Below are 21,241 nucleotides of genomic sequence, written 5' to 3' on the forward strand. Positions count from 1 at the left end.
ATTATTTATAGTTACTATTTCTACTCCAACTGTCTTCTCCTCACTTCATTAAATTAATGAATATGAAGACTCCCAACGTTGCCTTGCATTCCCTTCTCTTCCGACTCCTCATTCTTATCTACCACTTTACCAATTGGCTTGGCGTTCTTCGAACGTTTGGTAGGAGTAGTATTGAGGATGAGTTATAATAATATAAAGAAACCTTCAAGATGCACGTTCTCATCCGAATCCGACATAGAAGAAGACAAAAACTATCCATATAGGAATGAAAATATATACCCTAGTCAATATAATCATGTATAGTAATTACTAATTTACATCTTAATCAACGAATTTACAAAGCTGATCTTTGGTGCTGCTCTCTCTCTCTCTATCCACTGTAATTAACGCCGCCATCTCTTAATGAATCCTTGGAGGCGTTAATCATCATGAAAATTAGAATCTTTTTGTAATATATATTTATATGTTTCCTTCCTCAATCTTATTTCAATTGAGTTTGAATTGAATTGTAACTACTTTTAAGCTCACTTATTTTCCTATAAGATTTACAGAAAAAGAAAACCAACAAAAACCTATTGATTGTAATTCAATACAATTATTTTACAAAGAACCTCATTATTTTATTTAATGTGTGAATAAAAAACAAAACTCTAAAATATATTAAAATAAACGTGTAAAAGTAATTGACAATTGTGCGTACAAAGTAGGGAGAAAGTAAGCTCTTTTTCACTTTCTCTCAGTGTCTTCTTCCTTCTTCTTCCATGAACGGGATGAAGTGTCATATTTGAAGCAACAAGGCTTTCCATTGGGAAATACTGCCTTGGAGTCTGGATGCCTTTTCATGAATTGAATACATTCAATAAAATTAGGTAAAAAGTTATCCTTTTCAACCTCAGGGCTAGTTGAGATGTGTTTAATGAGGTATTGAGGAGGCATTGATAAAAGATTTTTAATGTAGTAATCACTTAGAGGTTCGTAATGGAAGGGGTCCAGTCTTAGAAGTCCTTCTTCATCATCAAAAATGTCAACTATTCCTCCTTTTTTACCTTTGGAAAAGGAGAGTCGAACGTGTCGCAAGGCGCGGGCTAAGTATGGATAAGTCAGGGTTAAGGCCTCTTACTCAAGATTTTAATATACATTCTGTATATAAGTATTGCAAATGTATTGACTATACTATACAGCAATGCCTTATTTAGTTCAAATTATATCAGTCTCTACAGTACGGTTTTCTTATTTAAGGCTATTTTAATCATATCTGGCATTTAAATACGAAAATAATCAAATGTTTGTTTGAAGCATTGACAGATTTGAACTAATTGTACGGATTGTTATGGGCATTGCTGTACTTTGGGTTGAAATTAAGAATTTAAAAAACTTTAGTCATAAGAGTAGACAAAACGGAATCAAGATCTTGAGTAAGAGAAGTTAAAACTTTCCTGGTCCAGCGAAAATAAAATTTGCTGGGAATATCTCTCTTGATTGGATATCTATAGCAACACCATAGACTTTCGGCCATGGTATTCCTTTTTTTATTAGAGTATTAAATTCACCAAAGCAAGGAGTTCTCAAATGGAAGGATTCTGGAAATTGAATGAGACCGTTCAATATAGTACAAAGTATTTGTTTGCTCGTATCCCTTGTATCTAAGAACCCTCCAACTATATCAATGGTCAATGAAGAGCTTCCTATTTTATTGATAAGAGATCGGAGAGCAGACGTATCCCCACTATCCAGATGTGCAAGTCCAATTTTCTCATCCGAAAAAACAACAAATATAACGCAGGTCGTGGCATAATCCGATCCTAAATAACGAATCTTGTGCTTTTCATATGTTGAGTTCCGTGTTACAGCGAATTCATTTTGAGAGACAAAGATGCAACCTTAAATCATATAGATAGGAGGGATTTATAAGTCAAAAATCATCCAAGAAGAAAGATTCATGGAGGGAATTAGTCATTACCATCACATTCAACAACTTTGTGCTCCTTTTGCGAAAGAAAGTCCTGGACATGATCTCTAAATCGAGAGTAACTCCGTAGGAGATCTTCAGGATCCGTTACAGATTCAATTAAGGTACCATTCACCAATAAAACCATCCCAGATGCGTGTCCCTGTCACACTTCCTTATTTGATAGAATATGAATATTCAATATAATATTTTTATTCTATATCTATTCTATAATATTTAATAATTATTATTTATTATTGATGGCCAGCTACTTTCTTCTTTTTGATAACTATGACGTCAAAATCAATGTGACGTCACTACTCCATGTCACACCTACCTTCTGTGCAAGCTAAGCTGAGAATTTTCAGTTGGTTCATATTATTATCTTTTCATAACAAACACTCTATATTATTTTTTTACGTAGGGAAGACAAATATTAGTTGTTATTTTGACCAACCACTATAATAATAATATAATTTCTCAATTAAAAACAGTTGAAATTAAACTCATAGACAATAAATATTCTTACCTATACATTTAAAGTATTCATTTGGATGTACTATTTGTCTAATATTACTTTATTTGTTGTTTTTTGTCGTCAATGCTACGTTTATCTATATTAATAAAGCAAAGTTTGCCTGGATTTTTGCTGTTAAGTCATTTTAAAATGTATGCTTAATATCTAGTGTGTGTCTACTTGATCTAAATAAAAGGAAGGAGCGTGTGTAGCTATAGCTCAGATTGTCAGATTTCAAAAAAGGAGTAGATATCCAAAATATGAGTTTAGATAAGGTTTAGTAATGACCGTGGTTAGCTAAGTACTCAACTCAACAGCATGTGGGGTACTCCCACACGTTCTAAATAATTACAGTTGAATTTTTTTAATGATATTCTGAAAGATAAATAACGAAGCTATGAAAGTAACATGGAATTCTAGACAAGTACTACAGACATTCTGGTCTCTATAGTCCCATGCTTTTGATCATCATAAATCTTTGTCCAAAATTATTAGTAAAATTCAATATAAAAACAAGCTTGTTCTCCCCCATAGTCAGCCCTTTTTTTAATGTTATTTTTATTTATTTATTTGCACTCAAAATTGATGTCAAATTTGCAAACAAGCACGCAGTGAATCACATAGATAAGGACTTATAAAAAAAAATCATAATTTACGAGAGTGTGATAGATTATATATTATTTAATAATGTAATCATTATCACAAATATTATCCCTTTAATTACAGCTATGTTCATGTACGCATATAATATAAATAATAATATAGTTGGAGCCGTCAAACGAGAGGTGTCAGCACAAGAGATTTTTTTATGAGAGGAGAAGAAAAGAGATGATGACGTCATTTAGTTTTAGAACTACGATAAAAAATCAATTTTTTTGAGTGAAGGAGGAACAGGGAATTCTATCTACTACAGCACTAGTGACTAATATTCTTGTGATATATTTATTATTTGTGAAGGAAGAAAAGGGTAGGCCGCTTCGTTGAAGTTCATCAAGAAGTTGGAACTTTCAAAACAAATTCGAATATTTGATCTTGGAAAATGACCTCTTCCTTGCCAGAAGCCGAAGATGTAAGTAGTACGAGGGGCTAGGGGTGCTTGTGCTTCATCATGAGTTCCAAGGATCCGTCCTTTTTGCGGAGGATTTCCCTAAGAAAAAGTAACGAACATCATTGATATGTAGGGGAGGGAAGATTCGCCATTTGATCATCATATGAGTCAAGTATTTAATTGCCTTAGGTTATTATAAGTCATTTATTTAGTGGTGATTATTTTCCCCCCCATTGTTAGTAGTTTCATAGGCTTTCCTCTTCAGAAAAAGAAGGCTTCTTTGCTCTGGCCTTGTTTTCTTTTCCCTCACCTAAAGTCACATGACACTTTATTTACTCCATAGCTGTGCATTGATCTCTGAATTATGCAAGAATCACAGCATTGGAGTGATCAAATGATTGCTCCAATAGAGATACACAATTACCAAATTAATTAAATACTCATTCGATATTCATATAATAAGGCTATATATGCTTATATCATATTCAATTAATAGTATGAGTTTAAATGTCCCGAACCTTTTGGTTCTGTTATATGTTATACTTAATATCTCTAAGTATTGACACCCCTTTTTAATTATCATAAAACTGTGGCCCAAGTCTGAAAGATAAGGATCATAGGTATAAAATTGTTATTAGTAAACTTTTTCACTGATAATTATAATGGAGGAATATAAAAAGTAATTTACTTGAGTATATTATTTCAATGATTATGTTTTTAGGTATCTGAAATGGTATATCTAATGCTTGATCTAGAGTTTCAATTTGTAAAGCCTTAAAACTATTACAGTTTAAAATTGCTGTTATCAATCCGGAAAAAAACATATATATATAATATCAAATACAAAAAATTTCGAAGTATCCTTTAACACACGAAATCTCTTAAAACCTACAAATACTCTAATATAGGATTAGTATAAACTATGTATAATGACAGAACTAAGATACGAATAGTTGTTTATAATCATCTTATGCAATAAAGTGTATATATGCCATTTTGATCTGATTCTTTTTGTTTAGGCAAGATATGACATTTTTTGGATTGTCAATATGTACTTTTGAATACGACTGTATATTATTTTAAAAATAAAATTTTATCATAAAAATGGAACATAAAGTTTTATCATTCTTTTTTATTTTTGCATTTCAGGTGGCTGGCCCTTATCTTTGCCAATTTGAATCCTACTATAATAAATTGGACCCAGAAAAAAGTGGATTAATTGATGCCATGACTGCTGCCAAATTCCTTAAACTATCTGGTCTATCGGATGAGATTTTAGGAAGAGTAAGACATATTTCTAATTTGGATTGCAAAATAACTATTAAAGCATAAAGTTTATTGGTGTTATGTTTTTAATGCAATTTCATGTGTTCTATTATATTTCTAACTTTTTTTTTTCAAAATTAAATCTCTTTATAAATTTAATTAATCGAATATAATACCTGTTAATTTAATCCATTGTATTGTCGCATTGATATTATGAAGATAGAATGTGGCTTATCTTTCAACTGCTTACAGATTTGGGATATCTCGGATGTGGATAAAAAAGGAGCTTTAGATAAAAGAGGATTATTTGTGGGATTTAAATTAATTGCTATTAGCCAATATGGAAAGCCCTTAGATGTTAATTTATTAACAGCAATAGAGGTGCCCGCACCAAATTTTGGTGCTGAGACTGCTCCTGGTGCACCCACTTCCAAAATTACAAAAAAAGCTACTCCATCAATAAACTTTATCGTAAAACCCGACGAAAAACGTAAATATGACATCTTGTTTGATCAATTAAAGCCCGTAGATGGTAAACTTATGGGAGATAAAGTGAGGCAAATCATGATGGGTTCGAAACTACCGATGCCTATACTAGGTAGAATATGGGATCTATCAGATATTGATAAGGATGGTCTTTTAACAAGATATGAGTTCACAATTGCTATGCATTTAATCTATAGAACTTTACAAGGAGATTCAATTCCAGAGGACCTTCCTGAAGAGCTCTCTGAAAATAAAATTCCTAAATCATTATCTGCTATTCCTAATTTAGGTCCATCAGTTCCAAAGGTAATTAAGTGCATATAAATCTATATATTGATCTCAGTATTTATTTATTTTCTTTTCTAAAGCCATCAGTTCCTCAAGTTCAAGCTGTACCATGGGTCATAAACTCTGGTGACCGTTTGAGATACCAAGCATTATTTAAGCAAACGGATACTGATCGGGATGGGTATGTATCAGGAGTTGAAATCAAAAATGTCTTCCTACAAACGGGTCTCCCTCAAAATATACTTGCACATATATGGTAATTGCTTTACAAATTTTGAATTAGTTTGGTTTGATTAATGTTTTTGTTTCTTGGTTTTTTTTTTACTTATAGGAATTTATCTGATATGAAACAAGAAGGGAAACTTAATCCTGAGCAGTTTGCTTTAGCTATGTGGTTGATTCAGAGAAAACAAGCGGGAAAAGATCCACCTGCAGCTTTAACTCCTGATATGATTCCTCCATCAATGAGGACTACTGCCTCTGAACAGGTATCATTAGCCTTCTCAACAAAATATTAAGATAAATGAAGCTGATCCAATATTATTTTGCCTTTTCAGCAAACAAGCATTTTTAATAATCCAGAGCTCGAGATGATCGCTAAAGAAACACAAACACTTTTATCCGAGAAGATGCAGTTAGAAAAAGAGATTCAAGATACTGAGTATAACCTCACTGTCAAAAGTACAGAAATCAATAGTCTTCAAGGGGAATTTGATACACTCAACTCTACGCTTAAACAACTTTCTAATCAAAGAGACGTTGCCCAAAAACGATTAGATGATCTGGATGGTCAAGTAAGATAATGTTATTTCAAATATCTTAATTATTGTAGCTTTTAGACATTTAAAAAGTTGACGTAAAAATAGTTATACACCATTTAGATTATTTCAATTATAAGCAAATTTAGCATTTGAGTAAGTAAGTTTAAGGACATCCCAAACTAGGTCCAATCTATTTGTTCCCCTTTATCTTTACCAATTAATTAATTATCCATTTGTAGTTCAGATAAATAAATATTCGCATTCCAAAACATCATGACAATCTCATAGATATATATTTCCCCCCGTATGGAGTTGAAATTGATTTTAAAGAGTTTAACATAAAATAAAACATATTTTTTAACATATGTTTATTGGTTACTTGGTTATTTTATAGAATCAGAAGAAATGACAAAGCATTTGATATGACTTTTTTTTTTAGAATTCCTTTTTTTTACACATTTATAATTCATTAATTACGAATTGTCCAAGTTTTAGTTGTCTATAATAAAAAGTTATACGCATAATTCTCATTATATCTATGAGCTGAGCTCTTCATGTTTAGTATATGTATGAACATAACAATCTGGACTATAAATAATAGCAAATACATTATTCATTGCGCTATTTTTTATTCTTATTAAGTTTTTGTATTCCTTCTCACCGTTAATGCACCACTTTAGAAATCATAGTCACAATTCACTTGCATGACAAAAAAAAAAAAAAAATACAATATGAAACAAATACATACGCGAATACATTTAAAAGAAATATATTCATATAGAGATACAAACAAAGGCCCCATTTTAGTTCAATTTTAGTATTAGATATTTTTTATTGTAAATATTTTATTTTGTATACGTAGAAATCAAGTCTTGATGGGGATCTTCAAGGTTTATTTAGCCGTATTGAGGAAGAAAATGAAAAGGTGAGTCAATTGGCCTTTTTTATTTTAAAATAATTGCTACTTAACAAAAAAATATATATATTCCTCCATTTATCATAGTTGACCATGGAATGTAATTTATTTAAACTGATTGCATATTTATATATATTATTTACAGCATGATATTTAATGTTACTTTGCAAATAGTTCTTAATTTGAATATTCTACATATTCTTGTATAAACTTATAACCGGGTTTCCCCCCCTCTTTCTCTATCTCTTTCAATTTAGATAAATAAATTAAGAACACAAGCAGAGGAACAGGAGACAAAGTTGTTATCTCAAGAAGAGGAAGTCTTAGGGAAAAAGAAGGAATTGGATGATCTTAAAGCCGAAGAAAAACAATTGTTAGAAGATATTAAAAAATGTGAAAAGGAAATTGAGCGCTATGATCTTGATGAAAAAGTAGCTCAGGATTTGCTTGAAGAAACGGAGAATAAATTGAAAAATCTAAGTGAAGCAGAAACGCATATGAATGAGGCTTTAAAACAGTTTGCTGCTTTTGATGAATCAGATTCTTCCATCGTTACTGATGTTTATTTAGAACCCTTACGCCTTAATTTAGAGGAGCCCGACTATTCAAGATTAGAAAAACCTTCGAAACCAGCTGTGCCTGATGTACGTATTATTATTTATCCATTATGCTGGAATATTTATATATATCTCTTTGTAGCCTCCAGCAACTGCTTCAGTTGCAGCGTCGGCAGTAAGTTCAAATGCAGTTCTTAATGCTTTTGATAATACTGATAACAGTTTTGGAGGAGGTCAGCAACCTGAATGGCCTACCAACGATGCGTTTTCGCCTTCCTTTGGCTCAAACACTTCGGTAATTATTGTCTTACACCTTTATGTTCTTAATTTGTTTTTGTTTTTTTTAATTTTATTTTTTATTCTTAATTTTTTCCTCATTTTTTGTTTAGAATTCCTTTTTTGATCCGTTAGGACACAGTAGAAATAAAAATGTAATGCCTGATCCTTTTGGATTTGATCCTTTTGCATTTAGTAGAGTGAGTTTTATTTTATTTTGTTTATTTTCCTTTACTTACTAAAATTTGGTTAAATTAATTTATATATGTGATGATTCTGATTTATCATGGTTTAATAACTTTAATTTTTTTGATAGCCAAACAATATGAGTAATGATGGATTTGGTGATATTCCTCCCCCTCTTGCCCCGAGATTGGATGGAGATAGCCCAACTCCAGCTTTACCTCCAAAAAGCACTGCTGCCCCTCCAAAGCGACCTCCTCCTCCTAAAAGACCTCCTCCCCCAAAAATTGCTGCTGCAAAAGATGCGCCACCATTGCCACCCCCTCCTAATCTAGAAGCTGGAGCTTCAAATAGTCTTGATGAAGAAGATCCATTTAAATCCTGTGTCAATACTAGTTCTAATAATGATGGATTTGCGGATTTTGCAAATTTCAACTCTTTTGATAAGGTATACATAATTATTTGACAACGATTACATTGCAATTTTGTATGTAAATTTCTCCATCTTTATATACTAACCCTTGTTTCTTAATTTTTACTTTTTAACGCTGCCACAGTAATGAGATAGGAATAGTACAGTCCTGTCTCAATTGGATTTTGTTAAAAGTTATTTTTACGGAGTTTGTTAAATTAATTATTATATTAATTTTTTATCCTGTTACATTTAAATAAAAGTTAATTTCTCAACAGTTTTCTGCTCCTCAAGAGCATCGCTACACAATGGAGTTCAATGAAGATCCTTTCCAAAATTCTACATACCGCTACGGTGACCCATTTGAGTTATCAGGTGGTGTCAACGTGGAGCCTGAAGTTGATCCTTTTACAGCATCAGTAACTGAAGCGTTTGTTGTCAATAATAACTATCCCTTTGGAGAATTTCCTCCATCCCCACATAATACTTTAACAACGACGGCGACATATAATAAAAATAATAATATTCAGAAAAATAATAGTAGTAATCATAATTCGCGGATTGAGTCCTTTATGGGCCCGGATCCTTTTGGTGCTCCTCCATTTACTCCCTTTCCAAGTAATCCCGATTCCAGCAACATGAACAATAACAACTCTAAAAACAACAGCAACCACAATTTTAATAACCATTTCAACCACACAAAACACGGCACCCACAACTCCACAACGACTCATAATAATAGCAATAATCATAATATTAATAAAGCAGCTTCAAGCGGCAATAGACGCAAAAGTCCTTTGTCCTTTCTTTTGCCTGGAAGGAGGCAAAAACCACAACAAAATAGTAACCAAGGAAATGAGGATAATCATGACGACTTACAAAGGGCATCAGAAGCATCTAAAAGAGCCAAAGATGATCGAATGCAGAGACTAAAACTACAAGAAGAACAAGATTTTGCATATGCAATTGCATTGAGTAAAGCAGAAGCTGCATCACTTAAACAATAGTTTTACTTACTTAATATTTTTACAATCCCACTTTTTAAGAAAAAGAAGAAAAAAATACATATATATATATATCTATACAAATACTAGTGTGTGATAAGGTGGCCCTGGTTTTTCTCTAATCCCTCATCGAAGGAAAATTTATACCTATTAATTATTATTATTATAAAGACATTCAATATATGATTATAATTATTAAATTCATATAGTAGTATTAGTAATAAAGCTGCGCAAAGTCCTGAGGGAAAGGGGTTGCAAAACAAGAGAAATTGAACCCTGGTTTGGAATGGTCTGATTCGTTGATCTGAATAATATTTTATGATTAATCCTTTTTATTATTATCATTAGTTAAAGAAAAAAATAATATTTTATGTCCTATTCTGCGGTAACAATCAACTATTTTATTTTAAGCATATCAGTTGGATTATTATAAATGTTATTAAAAATATAATCTCAACTATGTTTGCCTTCTTCTTGAGAGTTTCTTTGCCGTCGTTGTCCGTTGATTTTATTCTTCTTTCCTTATTCTAAATTTAAATGATAGTTGTGAATTTTACAGCTGAAAAGTATTATAATTGTGATTGATTAATTAATTATGTGGGGCACTCTGTTGGTGGACTAAGATTATTATTACTCTATCTAAATATACATATATATAAAGTTTTTTTTAATGCTTTTTAAAATATATTTGACCTTTTTGGATATTATATATGAATTATATCAGTTTTATTCCTTCTCTCCCCCCCCAACTCCTTTACTCTTCCCCGTAAGTAATTTTTTATAATCAAATCATTTTTGGGCTTAAATTAAATACTTACGAAAAAAAAAAAAAATGACCGAAAAAATTGTATTTACCTCAAGTTTTATTTATAATATTTTTATATAGGTATATATCAAAGTATTTAAAACAATCTAACAAGTTGAAAAAGATCCCCTGTTGAATTTTTATTTCGGATGTCTTATTAATTATGTTCTACTTTAAATTTTGTAAAATAAATGATGAATGTTACTATTTATAATTAGGCGTAATTAAGGTCATGAAATAAGGGTAATTGGTAATTTTTATTTTTTTCTAAATTGTGCTTTCACTCTGTAAAATTACTAAAATAAATTAATAATTTATTTTATTTAATTTCTATTATCGACAGGATTGTAACAAAAAATAAATTAATAATGCTCATTTTCGTCTTTGAAAAATAAACACACCAATTCTGTCTCTCTGGTTGTACGTTTAAGTAAAATTCTTTCTTTCTTTAATAGTTCTTATCCAAAAATTATGTATTTATGGAAGTTTATATCAATATTAAATAATCATTCAGTTTGGTATATTTTTAAGTTTTATTTTCATTTTTGGAAATCATTAGTTGTTGTTTTTTTTTACAAAAAATACAGCCCTTTTATCTCTCACCACTTTGGCACGCAGATTAATATTTTGCCCTCAAAATTTAATGTTGACCAGTTAATTGTTATTTCATTTCTTTATACATATATGTCATATGCATACATCTCATGTAAGTAATACCTAGAATCAATTTTGATGTTGTGTACAAGTTGGGATTTTGTACAAGTTGCAACTATTACTGAAATGAGTCGAAGCATTTTAAATGAAGAATATTTCGAGTACAACTTGTGATATATTATTAGGTATAATGCGATGGTTCGCTACATATTACGACGAGTATATTTGTCATGGAAAATGTACCCAAAGAAATGCCAAGCACTAGTATTCTCGTTTAATTTATATAAAAATTCATTATAAATGGTCAAATTTGAATAAATCTTGCAATCTTATTTATAAAGCTTTGAAAAGAAATAAAACCTTTGCTTATTAATGCAATGCTCTCTATATGTCTTCCGTAGCCAATGCGTTGGTGTAATTATTTACTTTTCTGATAAATATTCTGTGGTATATGATATAATAATTAAATGATCCACGATGCATCACTCCTAAATACACGATAAATATCTCATTTCAATCATATATCAAAATGAAATAATTGTTAATATTAATAGTTGATAACTAAATTACTGGTGTTTTTATAATTAATTAAATAAGACGTTCAACTTGTACATATTCCCAACTTTTGCCTGCTCAACATATATATAGCATACACTCATTCCAGCAACGATGAGGACACAGGCAACTAAGTAGTAGTCTTATATAAAAGAAGTTAATTCAATGTATAAATCATATTAATAAATTTAATGTGTTTGCTTCGTATAATAATTTATTTGTTTAGCCTTCTTAGGTTAGTTATTGAAGGCTCTCAAGCATGTCTCATTATCTTTATTTTTTATTGTAATAGTATTTAGACCAAAGTTACATACTAAGAAATTTACTTTGCTACCTGCAAAAAAACTACAAAATATAGAAATAAATATTATAGCTATATCATATTATATAGATATATATATATTCAACAAAAAGGGTACTTTTTATTAGTAGAGAAAATGGTCAAGGAACGTAATAAGTAATATTCATTAATTTACTAAATTTTTATTATTAGGTAAATAATAACTTTAAAGAGCTCTGTCTCAAAGAATAGACACCAAAAAGAGAGGGGGGGGGGAGGTGTGTTTTAATTAGAGTAGTAAGAAAAGAGAAGAGAGAAATATTTATTAATGTAGTATTTACTATTTGCTAGTGAAATATTCTATCCTTTTTCTTAAATAAATCTGTTTATTGTCTATGACGTATTGAATATATTAATATCCATTAATAGTCAGTAGAGATCGTAAAAATGTATTTCTAATCAATGTAATGCACTAAAAAGCTGCTGCATGAGAGAAGAAGACTACTCATTCCATTTTATAAATAATAATGTTTTTGCCGGTGGTGTTGTCAATGATTTCTTTTTGGTAGCGCCATCTATGTCCGAAGAGAATCAATTTATGTTTAGAAGAAAAAAAAAAGGAAGCATCCCTCTTTCTTTATAATTTGACGGTCCGTGATATCAATGAAGGTTGCTGCTAATTAAAAAGCTCAGACGGAGGGAATGTCCAGTAACCTCAAACATGGAAAAGTCCGGGAAGGGCACAAGAGGAATCGTCGGGATAACGTTCTCTCAAAACTCTTTCTTCGGGAAGTCTTTGGAACCAAGAATAAAAGGAGTGGAGGGCGTCTCTTTACCAGAATTCCTGGGCGCCTTGCTTTTTGTCTCAAGGGAGGATGAATGACTGAGCCTCATTGACCACAATTCTATCCCTATTTTAATTTTTTTTTTCTTCTCTAAGGAGTTAAATTCTTATTTTTCACGTCAATTCTCATTTTCAGTGTGAAATTGAATACACATTTTAAAGGCCTTCTGTCATTAAATTGGAGTAATATATGCTCTATTAATCATCTTCATGTTATTGCTGTACATATAACAAGGATCTTTATAAATGGCTAAAACAGACTTGTAATGTGTAATGTCATTTATTTTTAACTCATTACTTAATTCATTAATTTTAAATCAATATGAATTTTTTTAATTCATGGATTTCACTGTTGTCAAAGAGGTTCTCCCATTTTCTTTCTCTTTTTTTTTTTAAATAATAGGATGTAATACCCGAATCTGCATTTCTCTCTGGTCACATTTTCCTAGGTTTTTCTAAATGTGGACAGTTTTTAATTTCCTACACACAAACTGCAGTTGATATGCAAGTAGAAGATCCTGTAGATGATAAATACCATTACAGACTCCACTGGTGGCTCTTTATTCCCTATTCCCGTGCTAAAAAAGTCGCTGAAGTCTTGCTTTTTTCTAATGAGGGAGCACCAGGGAATCTTCACCTTAATTTTTGTCAATGGCCAAATGATTTGGATAAGGCTTTAATTTGTGGAATGGGTTCCTATCGAGATGAAGGGGAGTCATTTGCAAATTGCTATTTGACAGTTACCACTGCCCCGTCTTTGAAAGCTTGTCAGGTAATTGTTTCTCTATCTATTATCAAAGATTGTAAATTGATATATTTTTTCCTTTCTCCTGTTCTTTAGGAATGTGTTCAAGTGGCTTCTTCATATGAGGAGGACGAAATGGCAGAAGCATGGAACTCGTGTGTTCGTTTGAGTTGCCTACAACACGGTATGACAGTTCATACTTCCTTTGACTTACTACCTCCTCATCCTAAGTTTGAGCCGAAAATATCGATGAAAATGGATGGCTATGTCATTTTTAATACTGGAAACATTCTTCATTCTTTGAACATAGGTATAGAGCCTTTGGGTCCGAAACAAAACAAATCTTCTCAAGAATCTCCTACTAATACATTACCCTCACACTCAATGTATCCTAAGTCATCGATGACACTATCTGCAGACTCTACCTCAGGAAGTAGTGGTAACATGATGACAGTCATGGCTAAAAGTTCCTCTTCATTGCTCAGTATGTGCTCTAAATGGGCTGAGCTAGATGTTGGTGTATCTGAATATACGTTTGCGTCCACTCTAGATTTAGATCATTCATCATCTATGCAAAAACCGTTCCTAACTCATAATCTAACCTCTGATTCAGATGGTGATGATTTAACTCCTCATCATTCTCCTCCAAAGTCCTTTCAATGTGGTGAAAGACTTGAACGCACCGCTGAATTCGTCAATCAGTTAAATCATTATTCAAATTCCTCTGGATCCCTGCGCCGAACCACTAGTAATTCTGTTAGATATGGTCCCACGAGTAGGTCTGCATCTTGGTTTTCAGAAGGAACATTTGATGAGGAAATACCCTGTTCCTCTTCTTCCTTGTGTAGTACTAGCAGTAGCTCAAGCAGTATCATTCAAAGTGTTTTTACTAGATTGGACTCAACTTCTGTTTCACCAAGCAGCAATCCTGGTTGTAGTGGAGTGAACTTCAATAATAATAACTCTGGAGGAACCTCAGAAAGAGGATCTTTAAGGAAGAAAATATCAGCAGCTGCTGAAAAGGCCTATGAAATCAATGAACATGACTTTGAAAGCGAAGGGATTCAAGAGAATTTGAGTACTTTTCGCCGGAAGCGGTTGGCAGATAAGAAATATGAGCTTACTGACGATGACTTTGATGGAAGCTTCATTCAGGAAAAATTAAGTACATTCAGAAAGAAACGCAAAAATGCAGAGAATCTCTCTCCCCCCTCTCCATCCACGGAAGCATCTTCTTTTCAGCATCAGTCACAACAACAGCAGCCCATTAGATCTCCTAGGTCCCATTCAGAAGATTCTGTTCTACGGCCTCTATCCTCGAATCTTCAAACACAGACAGAAGAGGAGGAGGAAGTTCTTTGTTTATCAGAGGCGGAATTATCAAATATGCCAGAGCTCTTATCACCTGGTGGAATGGTAAATAAGAAGGATCAAAGTTGTTTCAGTCCTCGTGAATCCATCACTTCAAGTCCTCCATTACCTCCTTGCATGCATTTTAAGTATACTAGGCGTTATATTGAAACAGATGAGGAACTAACGTCCATTACTACAGACATTGAACCTGATGAAGACGACACAGTCACACCATTGAATCGTAACAACCGTACGAATGAAAATTGTTGTCATAATGCTCTTTCTCTGGAGGTTCATGGATCTGGTTATCAGTCAATGACCAAGATCTCAAATTATAAGGCAGAAAAATTCAGTGGAAAATGTATTAAAGTTCAGCAACGCTCTCTTGATTTAGAATGTTTTTGTTTCTATATGGCTCAGAAGCTATGTAAAGCAGCTGATAAAAATTATTGGTTTTGTAATGACTATGATGTGGAAATTGTGGAGGTGAATCCCGAGAGTGGTGACGTGATTTGTGTTGCTGTCATTTTAGTTTTGGCTACAGTCGTCACAAAAAAAGTTTCACCAAAACAAACATACTCAATTTCATCCCTGCATAGACGACAATACCAGGGTGGCTTCAAATTTTCTTGGAATATCGATAATGCTACTTGTGAATTGGTTGATAGTGATCCATTGAAAGAAATTAATGCTTTCAAAAGGGAGCCTCAGGGTGCTGTTTGGCACCCAGCAACCTCTATAAGTCTTAGTCTACAAAAAAAGTTTGGACTCCAGGAAAAGGAAGTTAAGAGTATGACTAATGAATGTGTAATTGGTGGGACTTCCCTCAAGACCATTGTTGATCCCGAGCACGTAGTCGCTATTGTACTCGATAATCTTGACTAATTTCTTTATATTTTAATATATTTAAAAAAAAAATGATTGTATTAATTATGTATAATACGATAAATTGATAAATTGTTAATTCTAAGTGTCAATTAAGAGAAACGTTCTCAGTGGGTTTATATTTATAAAATATTAAATACATCTCATCGACATACTATAAGATATAATTAAGCTGTGTTTTGTTGAAGTTAAGTCACTGAAAACTTGGGAATTTTATACAGGGGTAGCTAAAGGTTAGTAGGAAAGTAAATACATCTACTTTTGTAATAAATAGCATTTACAAATAATGAATTTCATGAGCCCCCCTAAATTTTTATTATTATTGCAGTTGCCCTTGCATATTGAACCAGCCTGTGTGTATGAGTCATGAGTGTGATCCATAGTCCATAGACAAATGATAATCATCATATAATTAAATATCAGAAGTTATTTGATAGCTAGTTGAATAGTTATTCTGTTATTTGTTTATGTTGCGCGAACTGTGACGTTTTATTTGACGTCATGAGTCTTGCCTGACGTCACTTCTTTATATATTATGAAAATAAATAATAAGCCAAAATCCACAGTTGTTGAACTATTACCTTGTTGACTGGTACGTTGCCAATGCTGAACTGAATCTGTGATGGCTGAAGGAGCAGTAAGAAAGCTGAAAAGAGGCTCTGGAGAGTATTATCTGAACGACGAGTTTGCAAGTGGACATAGTAATTCCAATTCTCCCCAGGATGATGAAAATGGCTCCGAATCCGATGATATTTTGATCATCGATGAATGCATCCGATCTGACAAAAAGTCTCCCAAGCTTGGACCCGGATCCTCATATCGTCTTATTGATACTGACGAGAAAAAGTTTGAGCAAGTGGAGAACGAATTGGAAGCACTTTTTGCAGGGGTTGAATCAGGTAAGAATGAAAATTGAATAGAAGTCTGATTTTTGTCTTATTCATGATTCATTTAGATGATGGAAAGGTCGAGAAAAACCTGCCAAAAGAAGAGACAAAGGTCAAAACTCCTCCATCCAAAGCAACCTCACCTACTCCACCCCCGCCACGTCCAGTGGCTCTACCACCCTCTAAACCTCCTAAAAAGGAGACGGTCAAGAAAAGAGCTGAGAAGTCCACCCCTAAATCCCAAGTGTCTTCCAATAAATCCCTAAAGCTCAAACGCAAAAAGAATTTAACAAAACAAGAAAGTTTATTAGAAAAGTACAAAGGTCCATTTCTGCGTATTGAAGGACCGGATCCCTTTAATCCTGTGTGGAGCAACATCATTAACTTCTCTCATGATCCTCTCACGTCTGAAGCAGAGGTTCGTCTCTGGTCATCCATTGATGGAATTTCTGAGCATGAACATCACAGTCGTATGGCTGGACTTACATCTGCAGCCCTGCTAACAACGAGCTCATATTATGATGAAAATTGGATATGTGTATTTTGTAAGAATAGAAGTCACTATCAGGGCTTAGGAGATCTCTTTGGTCCTTACTACGTTCCTTCTGAACTCATGAAAGACTTTACCGTACCAAAAAAATCTAAACCCTCTGACCTAGCCTCAAAATTCATTCTTGGAGGTGCTGAACCAGCATCTAAAAAGAGAAAACGGAAGAAATCCGCAGTGAATGAAGCATCTCTCAACGCAAGTGTAACATCAGCTAATGCTCATCCAAATGAAGTTGAGGTTTGGATGCATGAGGATTGTATTTGTTGGATACAAGATATTCAAATACTTGGGCATCGTTTAATTGGACTTGAAAGGGCAATTGAAGATTCTAATAAAACAAGATGTGCCATTTGCTCTCTTAATGGTTGTTCTTTTGGTTGTAGTTCAATTGGATGTCGAAGAGTGGCTCATTATCCATGTGCTCTAATGAGCAAATGGACTCTAGACGAAAAGGAATTTCAAGCATTCTGTTTAGATCATAGTTCTAAGGATTAATTTTTTTGTTTTTTGTTCCTAATTTTTCTACCTTCGCGTAGTTATGTCTAATTATGTAATTAAATATAAATTATATATTTTTTTCCATACCTGATCCTCATTACATATCAGTGTTTTGAAATTGAAAGGTGTACAAAAGAGGTTGAATAATAGATTTAACTTTATTTAAATATTTTCTAAGCATGTATAAATTATATACATAATTCATAGTAATTAAAGACTTAAATTAAACTCGTTATAGTTTTGGACTTCAAGCATAGTCATCAACATGAGTAACTAGAATGAAAATTCCATTTTTTTCACTTCTCTATTTGGAGTACTTGGTTATTACATTAGCTATGAAACTACGGGATCATTTTATCAGTTAAATGAGAAAAATAATCACGTAAATCCATAATGCTTTTTTGAATTTAATACCAGCAATATAATATCTACATATATAGTTGGATATTAAACAATAATTATACATCATATTCAAAGAAATTACCTCAAATTGACAAGATATTAGATTTGAACGTCAATGTCATTTGACAGCACGACTAGAATGAGAATATTTGGATATAATATAATAGTAGTAGTAATAATGATAAACATAATTTAATTAAATAATTAGTATGTAAGTGTTTGAGATAAATTTGAAGAGAGAGAGAAGAAATAAAACTAAACTATCCTCTGCTATTATGGCTATTTTTGTTGCGAATTTGCAACTTTTTAAGTGAGGGTCGATGACTACCACTCCCATAGGAGTTGGATGAGGATGAGATCCCAGTTAATTCTTCAAAGCTCATATCCAAAGAAAAAAAGATCCATAAAATTACCCCCATGACAAGTGTTACTATTATCAGTGCAGTATGAAACTGAACACTTGAATCAGGAATAGATTCCATATCTTGTAATGCCAATAACGCCGGTCCATATCCAGGTTTTAACTCAAGTACATGTCTAAAGTGAAGAGCAGCTTCTTGGTATGATCGGAAGGCTTTAAGTATTTCTCCAAGTTGAAAGTGTTGAAGCCAGGCGTTAGTATCAGGAGGCTGAACTTCTAGTGAGCGGCGAGTCAGAAAAATAGCATCATCAAGCAGCTGGAGATTGTAAAATACTCTAGCTAGATTCAATAGAACTGCGGCATTATATGGAGAAACTGCAAGGGCACGGCGAAAACATTCGATAGTTTTTTGTGTATCACCTTTGATACGCCAAAAATTTCCGATTTGATTATAGAGTTCCACTGACTTTGGCCGCTCTCTCTTCAGCTTTTTCAATTTTCTTTCAATCACATCAATATTAATCAAGTCAGACTTTTTCCCACTTCCACCACTGCTCTTCTTAGAAGAGAACAGGGTTTTGAAATAGAGAGCTACATCAGGTTCAGGGATGTGAGGATGATGTTGGCGATTATGAATTCCATTGAGGTGATCATAATAAGTAAAGTTGACAGGCTTCCCACAATCCAACACTTCTTCCTCACTCAGTCCTCCACCACCCTCGTCACAACAGGTCTTCTTCCAGAGCCCATCATCATTCGTTACCGTCGATGAAATTATCTCAAATACAGATCGCTCTTCGCCTAGAAACATACACAAAAACCACAATTACTCAATTACTCACTACTAATTCCAATTCTCAAATATTCAATTCAATTTCATCAAAAATACGACAAATCAAATCATCAGAACTTAAATAAACAAAAGATGTGAGGGTCCCTTAGAGCCATGACAGCTCTATCCCACCTCTCAAAACAAGATGATCCCACTAGGAGACGGAATAAGAAAAATAAAAACTCATGCCTAATTCCTCTGAAAGGCCAATCATTCCAGGAATGATCTTTCCACTCGAAAGTTTCCATGTTTGAAAGTGATTTTCTTTAGTTGGAATGGGATGCAGAAAACAGGAGATGAGGATCAAGAGAAGAATGGGACTTCGAAATCGCATGGAATACTCCATATTTGTTATTTAAATCATTGAGAAACTCCAAGTTTTTTATTCGTCCTTCAGTTTTTTTTTCTATTCTTGTGAGAAAAAACGGAGCGCCCTCTAGCACGTCACTCCATGCATCACAAATAGTACCATTCACAAACACTTTTCTTCCATTCAGCAACTTCTCAGCTCACACTAATAATAGACTTAATACTAGCTAGAAATTTTTATACAGTACACCTTATAGACTATAGTAATGAAGAATGGAGCGCTGAATTCAAGTTATTTAAATAATATAATACCTTTATTTAAATTCCCTTCTGAAAAATTAAGACTGCTTTTAATCTATGTAGCTGTAGAACTAGATGTATTTATTCTATCTATAATTATGTTTTTAGGCCCATCAATTAAGAAGAATACGTGTACTACAATTTAAATAATATTATATTGGATAGATCAGAGAGAGAGAGAAAATCATGTGTCACTTTTATTAACACATAGATATTCAGATTTACTACTGGATAAGTGAAGAAATATGAATTTATAGTCGGCTGTGGCAGGTAGGATATCTTATGATGTGTTTTATTACAACGAATTACAATTTTAGAGACAATTTTAAGAGAGAAAAACCATTATGAGGTAGGCTAATCAAGTATATATCCTACCAGCAGCTGCTTATCATGATAGAGGCGACAACAGTGCTCTTGATTGATCTTGCTATGAGGACTGAGTATAGTATAAATTAACAAGAGAACTTAGCTATGAGTTAGCTAGATATTTTGCTATATTGCCTTTTTGATGTAATATATTATTAATAAATATTAAATAGAGAGCAGCTAGCTAACTACAAGCTAGCCTAGCCAGAAGTATGATGTAATCATCTACGTCATTGGACTAATGCTAAAATTATCGATCATATGATAAATAATAAATATTATTTATTAATAATATAGATAAAAACTATATTAATAAATCATATTCATACTATCAACAGACAACATCATGTTATCCTCACGAGTGATTCGATCTTCCTTCTCCTTGTTAAATAATCCTTCCAGAGGATTCTTCACCTCCCGTGTTTCCAAAGAGACTTTCCGTATTCAGAGTGAAGAGGACTTTAAGGAACGTGTTTTAGAGAGTGAAGTCCCTGTTATTGTTGACTTTTCTGCTCAGTGGTGCGGTCCTTGTAAGATTTTAGGACCCAGATTAGATGCCGCCATTGCTGTCACTAAAGGGAAAGTTAACTTAGCTATTGTGGACATTGATGAACTAAGTGACATTGCAATGGAGCACTCTGTTTCAGCTGTGCCAACAGTTTTGGCTCTCAAGGATGGGAAAATTGTTGATAAATTCATTGGACTTATTGAAGAGGATAAATTATTTAGTTTTATCGAGAATCTTCATGAATAATAACATTTAACAGTTGTTCACCAGAGGAAAAATTAACATATCGTCTCATTAATTAATTTATAGTTATATTTTTATAAGGAAAAAAAAAAATACGGGAATTAATCATTTAATTGAATTAAATTAATTTCTTATATATGTATTCATCCACATTATAAACTTGATTTCTAAAATAAATGAATTATTTCTAAATTGAACGACT

General features: G+C 32.7%; 6 protein-coding genes and 1 long non-coding RNA gene across 12 annotated transcripts; 4 read left to right on the forward strand and 3 right to left on the reverse strand.

Annotated features, from left to right (window-relative positions):
* Positions 1-567: 567 nt before the first annotated feature.
* LOC121113994 (protein N-terminal asparagine amidohydrolase) lies at positions 568-2,239 on the reverse strand. The gene is made up of 2 exons (XM_071887102.1): positions 1,961-2,239; positions 568-1,880 (listed from the first exon to the last, which is right to left on the reverse strand). The coding sequence occupies exons 1-2, from the start codon at positions 2,094-2,096 to the stop codon at positions 1,426-1,428; spliced, it is 591 nt and encodes a 196-aa protein (XP_071743203.1). The 5' UTR covers positions 2,097-2,239; the 3' UTR covers positions 568-1,425.
* Positions 2,240-2,727: 488 nt separating this feature from the next.
* LOC121113992 (epidermal growth factor receptor substrate 15-like 1) lies at positions 2,728-11,508 on the forward strand. 6 transcript variants are annotated; one of them, XM_040707797.2, is made up of 12 exons: positions 2,728-3,534; positions 4,663-4,797; positions 5,032-5,571; positions 5,634-5,809; positions 5,885-6,041; positions 6,111-6,347; positions 7,177-7,239; positions 7,488-7,874; positions 7,930-8,082; positions 8,177-8,263; positions 8,380-8,694; positions 8,937-11,508. In XM_040707797.2, exons 1-12 carry the CDS (start codon positions 3,505-3,507, stop codon positions 9,663-9,665), a joined length of 3,009 nt encoding a protein of 1,002 aa, XP_040563731.1. In that variant the 5' UTR covers positions 2,728-3,504; the 3' UTR covers positions 9,666-11,508. The 6 variants fall into 6 exon arrangements, with proteins under 6 accessions (XP_040563731.1, XP_040563735.1, XP_040563734.1 ...); XM_040707801.2 differs by lacking the exon at positions 8,937-11,508 and adding an exon at positions 8,804-8,936; XM_040707800.2 differs by lacking the exon at positions 8,177-8,263.
* On the reverse strand, positions 3,311-7,039 carry LOC139904933 (uncharacterized). The gene is made up of 2 exons (XR_011779264.1): positions 4,032-7,039; positions 3,311-3,977 (listed from the first exon to the last, which is right to left on the reverse strand). It is a non-coding gene; the product is annotated as an uncharacterized lncRNA (long non-coding RNA).
* Positions 11,509-12,533: 1,025 nt separating the features above from the next.
* On the forward strand, positions 12,534-15,950 carry LOC121113993 (uncharacterized). Its single transcript, XM_071887101.1, has 2 exons — positions 12,534-13,572; positions 13,642-15,950. The coding sequence occupies exons 1-2, from the start codon at positions 13,303-13,305 to the stop codon at positions 15,781-15,783; spliced, it is 2,412 nt and encodes an 803-aa protein (XP_071743202.1). The 5' UTR covers positions 12,534-13,302; the 3' UTR covers positions 15,784-15,950.
* A 129-nt stretch (positions 15,951-16,079) lies between these two features.
* On the forward strand, positions 16,080-17,802 carry LOC121113986 (uncharacterized). The gene is made up of 2 exons (XM_040707793.2): positions 16,080-16,682; positions 16,739-17,802. The coding sequence occupies exons 1-2, from the start codon at positions 16,406-16,408 to the stop codon at positions 17,713-17,715; spliced, it is 1,254 nt and encodes a 417-aa protein (XP_040563727.1). The 5' UTR covers positions 16,080-16,405; the 3' UTR covers positions 17,716-17,802.
* A 55-nt stretch (positions 17,803-17,857) lies between these two features.
* LOC121113988 (tetratricopeptide repeat protein 17) lies at positions 17,858-19,779 on the reverse strand. Its single transcript, XM_040707795.2, has 2 exons — positions 19,503-19,779; positions 17,858-19,282 (listed from the first exon to the last, which is right to left on the reverse strand). The coding sequence occupies exons 1-2, from the start codon at positions 19,657-19,659 to the stop codon at positions 18,381-18,383; spliced, it is 1,059 nt and encodes a 352-aa protein (XP_040563729.1). The 5' UTR covers positions 19,660-19,779; the 3' UTR covers positions 17,858-18,380.
* An 855-nt stretch (positions 19,780-20,634) lies between these two features.
* On the forward strand, positions 20,635-21,042 carry LOC121113991 (thioredoxin, mitochondrial). The gene has a single exon (XM_040707796.2). The coding sequence runs from the start codon at positions 20,635-20,637 to the stop codon at positions 21,040-21,042; it is 408 nt and encodes a 135-aa protein (XP_040563730.1).
* Positions 21,043-21,241: the final 199 nt, after the last annotated feature.

Source organism: Lepeophtheirus salmonis, chromosome 3 (genome assembly GCF_016086655.4).
Source record: "Lepeophtheirus salmonis chromosome 3, UVic_Lsal_1.4, whole genome shotgun sequence".
NCBI classification, from domain to species: Eukaryota; Metazoa; Arthropoda; class Copepoda; order Siphonostomatoida; family Caligidae; genus Lepeophtheirus; species Lepeophtheirus salmonis.

Bases quoted from the DNA above. Each gene is read 5' to 3' on its own strand.
- LOC121113991 (XM_040707796.2), top strand. From the start codon at position 20,635: ATGTTATCCTCACGAGTGATTCGATCTTCCTTCTCCTTGTTAAATAAT.
- LOC121113993 (XM_071887101.1), top strand. From the start codon at position 13,303: ATGCAAGTAGAAGATCCTGTAGATGATAAATACCATTACAGACTCCAC. The intron at 13,573-13,641 runs GTAATTGTTTCT...CCTGTTCTTTAG, and splicing joins CGTCTTTGAAAGCTTGTCAG to GAATGTGTTCAAGTGGCTTC.
- LOC121113992 (XM_040707797.2), top strand. From the start codon at position 3,505: ATGACCTCTTCCTTGCCAGAAGCCGAAGAT. The intron at 5,810-5,884 runs GTAATTGCTTTA...TTTTACTTATAG, and splicing joins AATATACTTGCACATATATG to GAATTTATCTGATATGAAAC. The intron at 7,240-7,487 runs GTGAGTCAATTG...CTTTCAATTTAG, and splicing joins TTGAGGAAGAAAATGAAAAG to ATAAATAAATTAAGAACACA.
- LOC121113988 (XM_040707795.2), bottom strand. From the start codon at position 19,659: ATGGAGTATTCCATGCGATTTCGAAGTCCCATTCTTCTCTTGATCCTC. The intron at 19,283-19,502 runs GCATGAGTTTTT...GTATGTTTCTAG, and splicing joins TGGCCTTTCAGAGGAATTAG to GCGAAGAGCGATCTGTATTT.
- LOC121113986 (XM_040707793.2), top strand. From the start codon at position 16,406: ATGGCTGAAGGAGCAGTAAGAAAGCTGAAAAGAGGCTCTGGAGAGTAT. The intron at 16,683-16,738 runs GTAAGAATGAAA...TGATTCATTTAG, and splicing joins TTTTGCAGGGGTTGAATCAG to ATGATGGAAAGGTCGAGAAA.
- LOC121113994 (XM_071887102.1), bottom strand. From the start codon at position 2,096: ATGGTTTTATTGGTGAATGGTACCTTAATTGAATCTGTAACGGATCCT. The intron at 1,881-1,960 runs GTAATGACTAAT...ATATGATTTAAG, and splicing joins CAAAGTTGTTGAATGTGATG to GTTGCATCTTTGTCTCTCAA.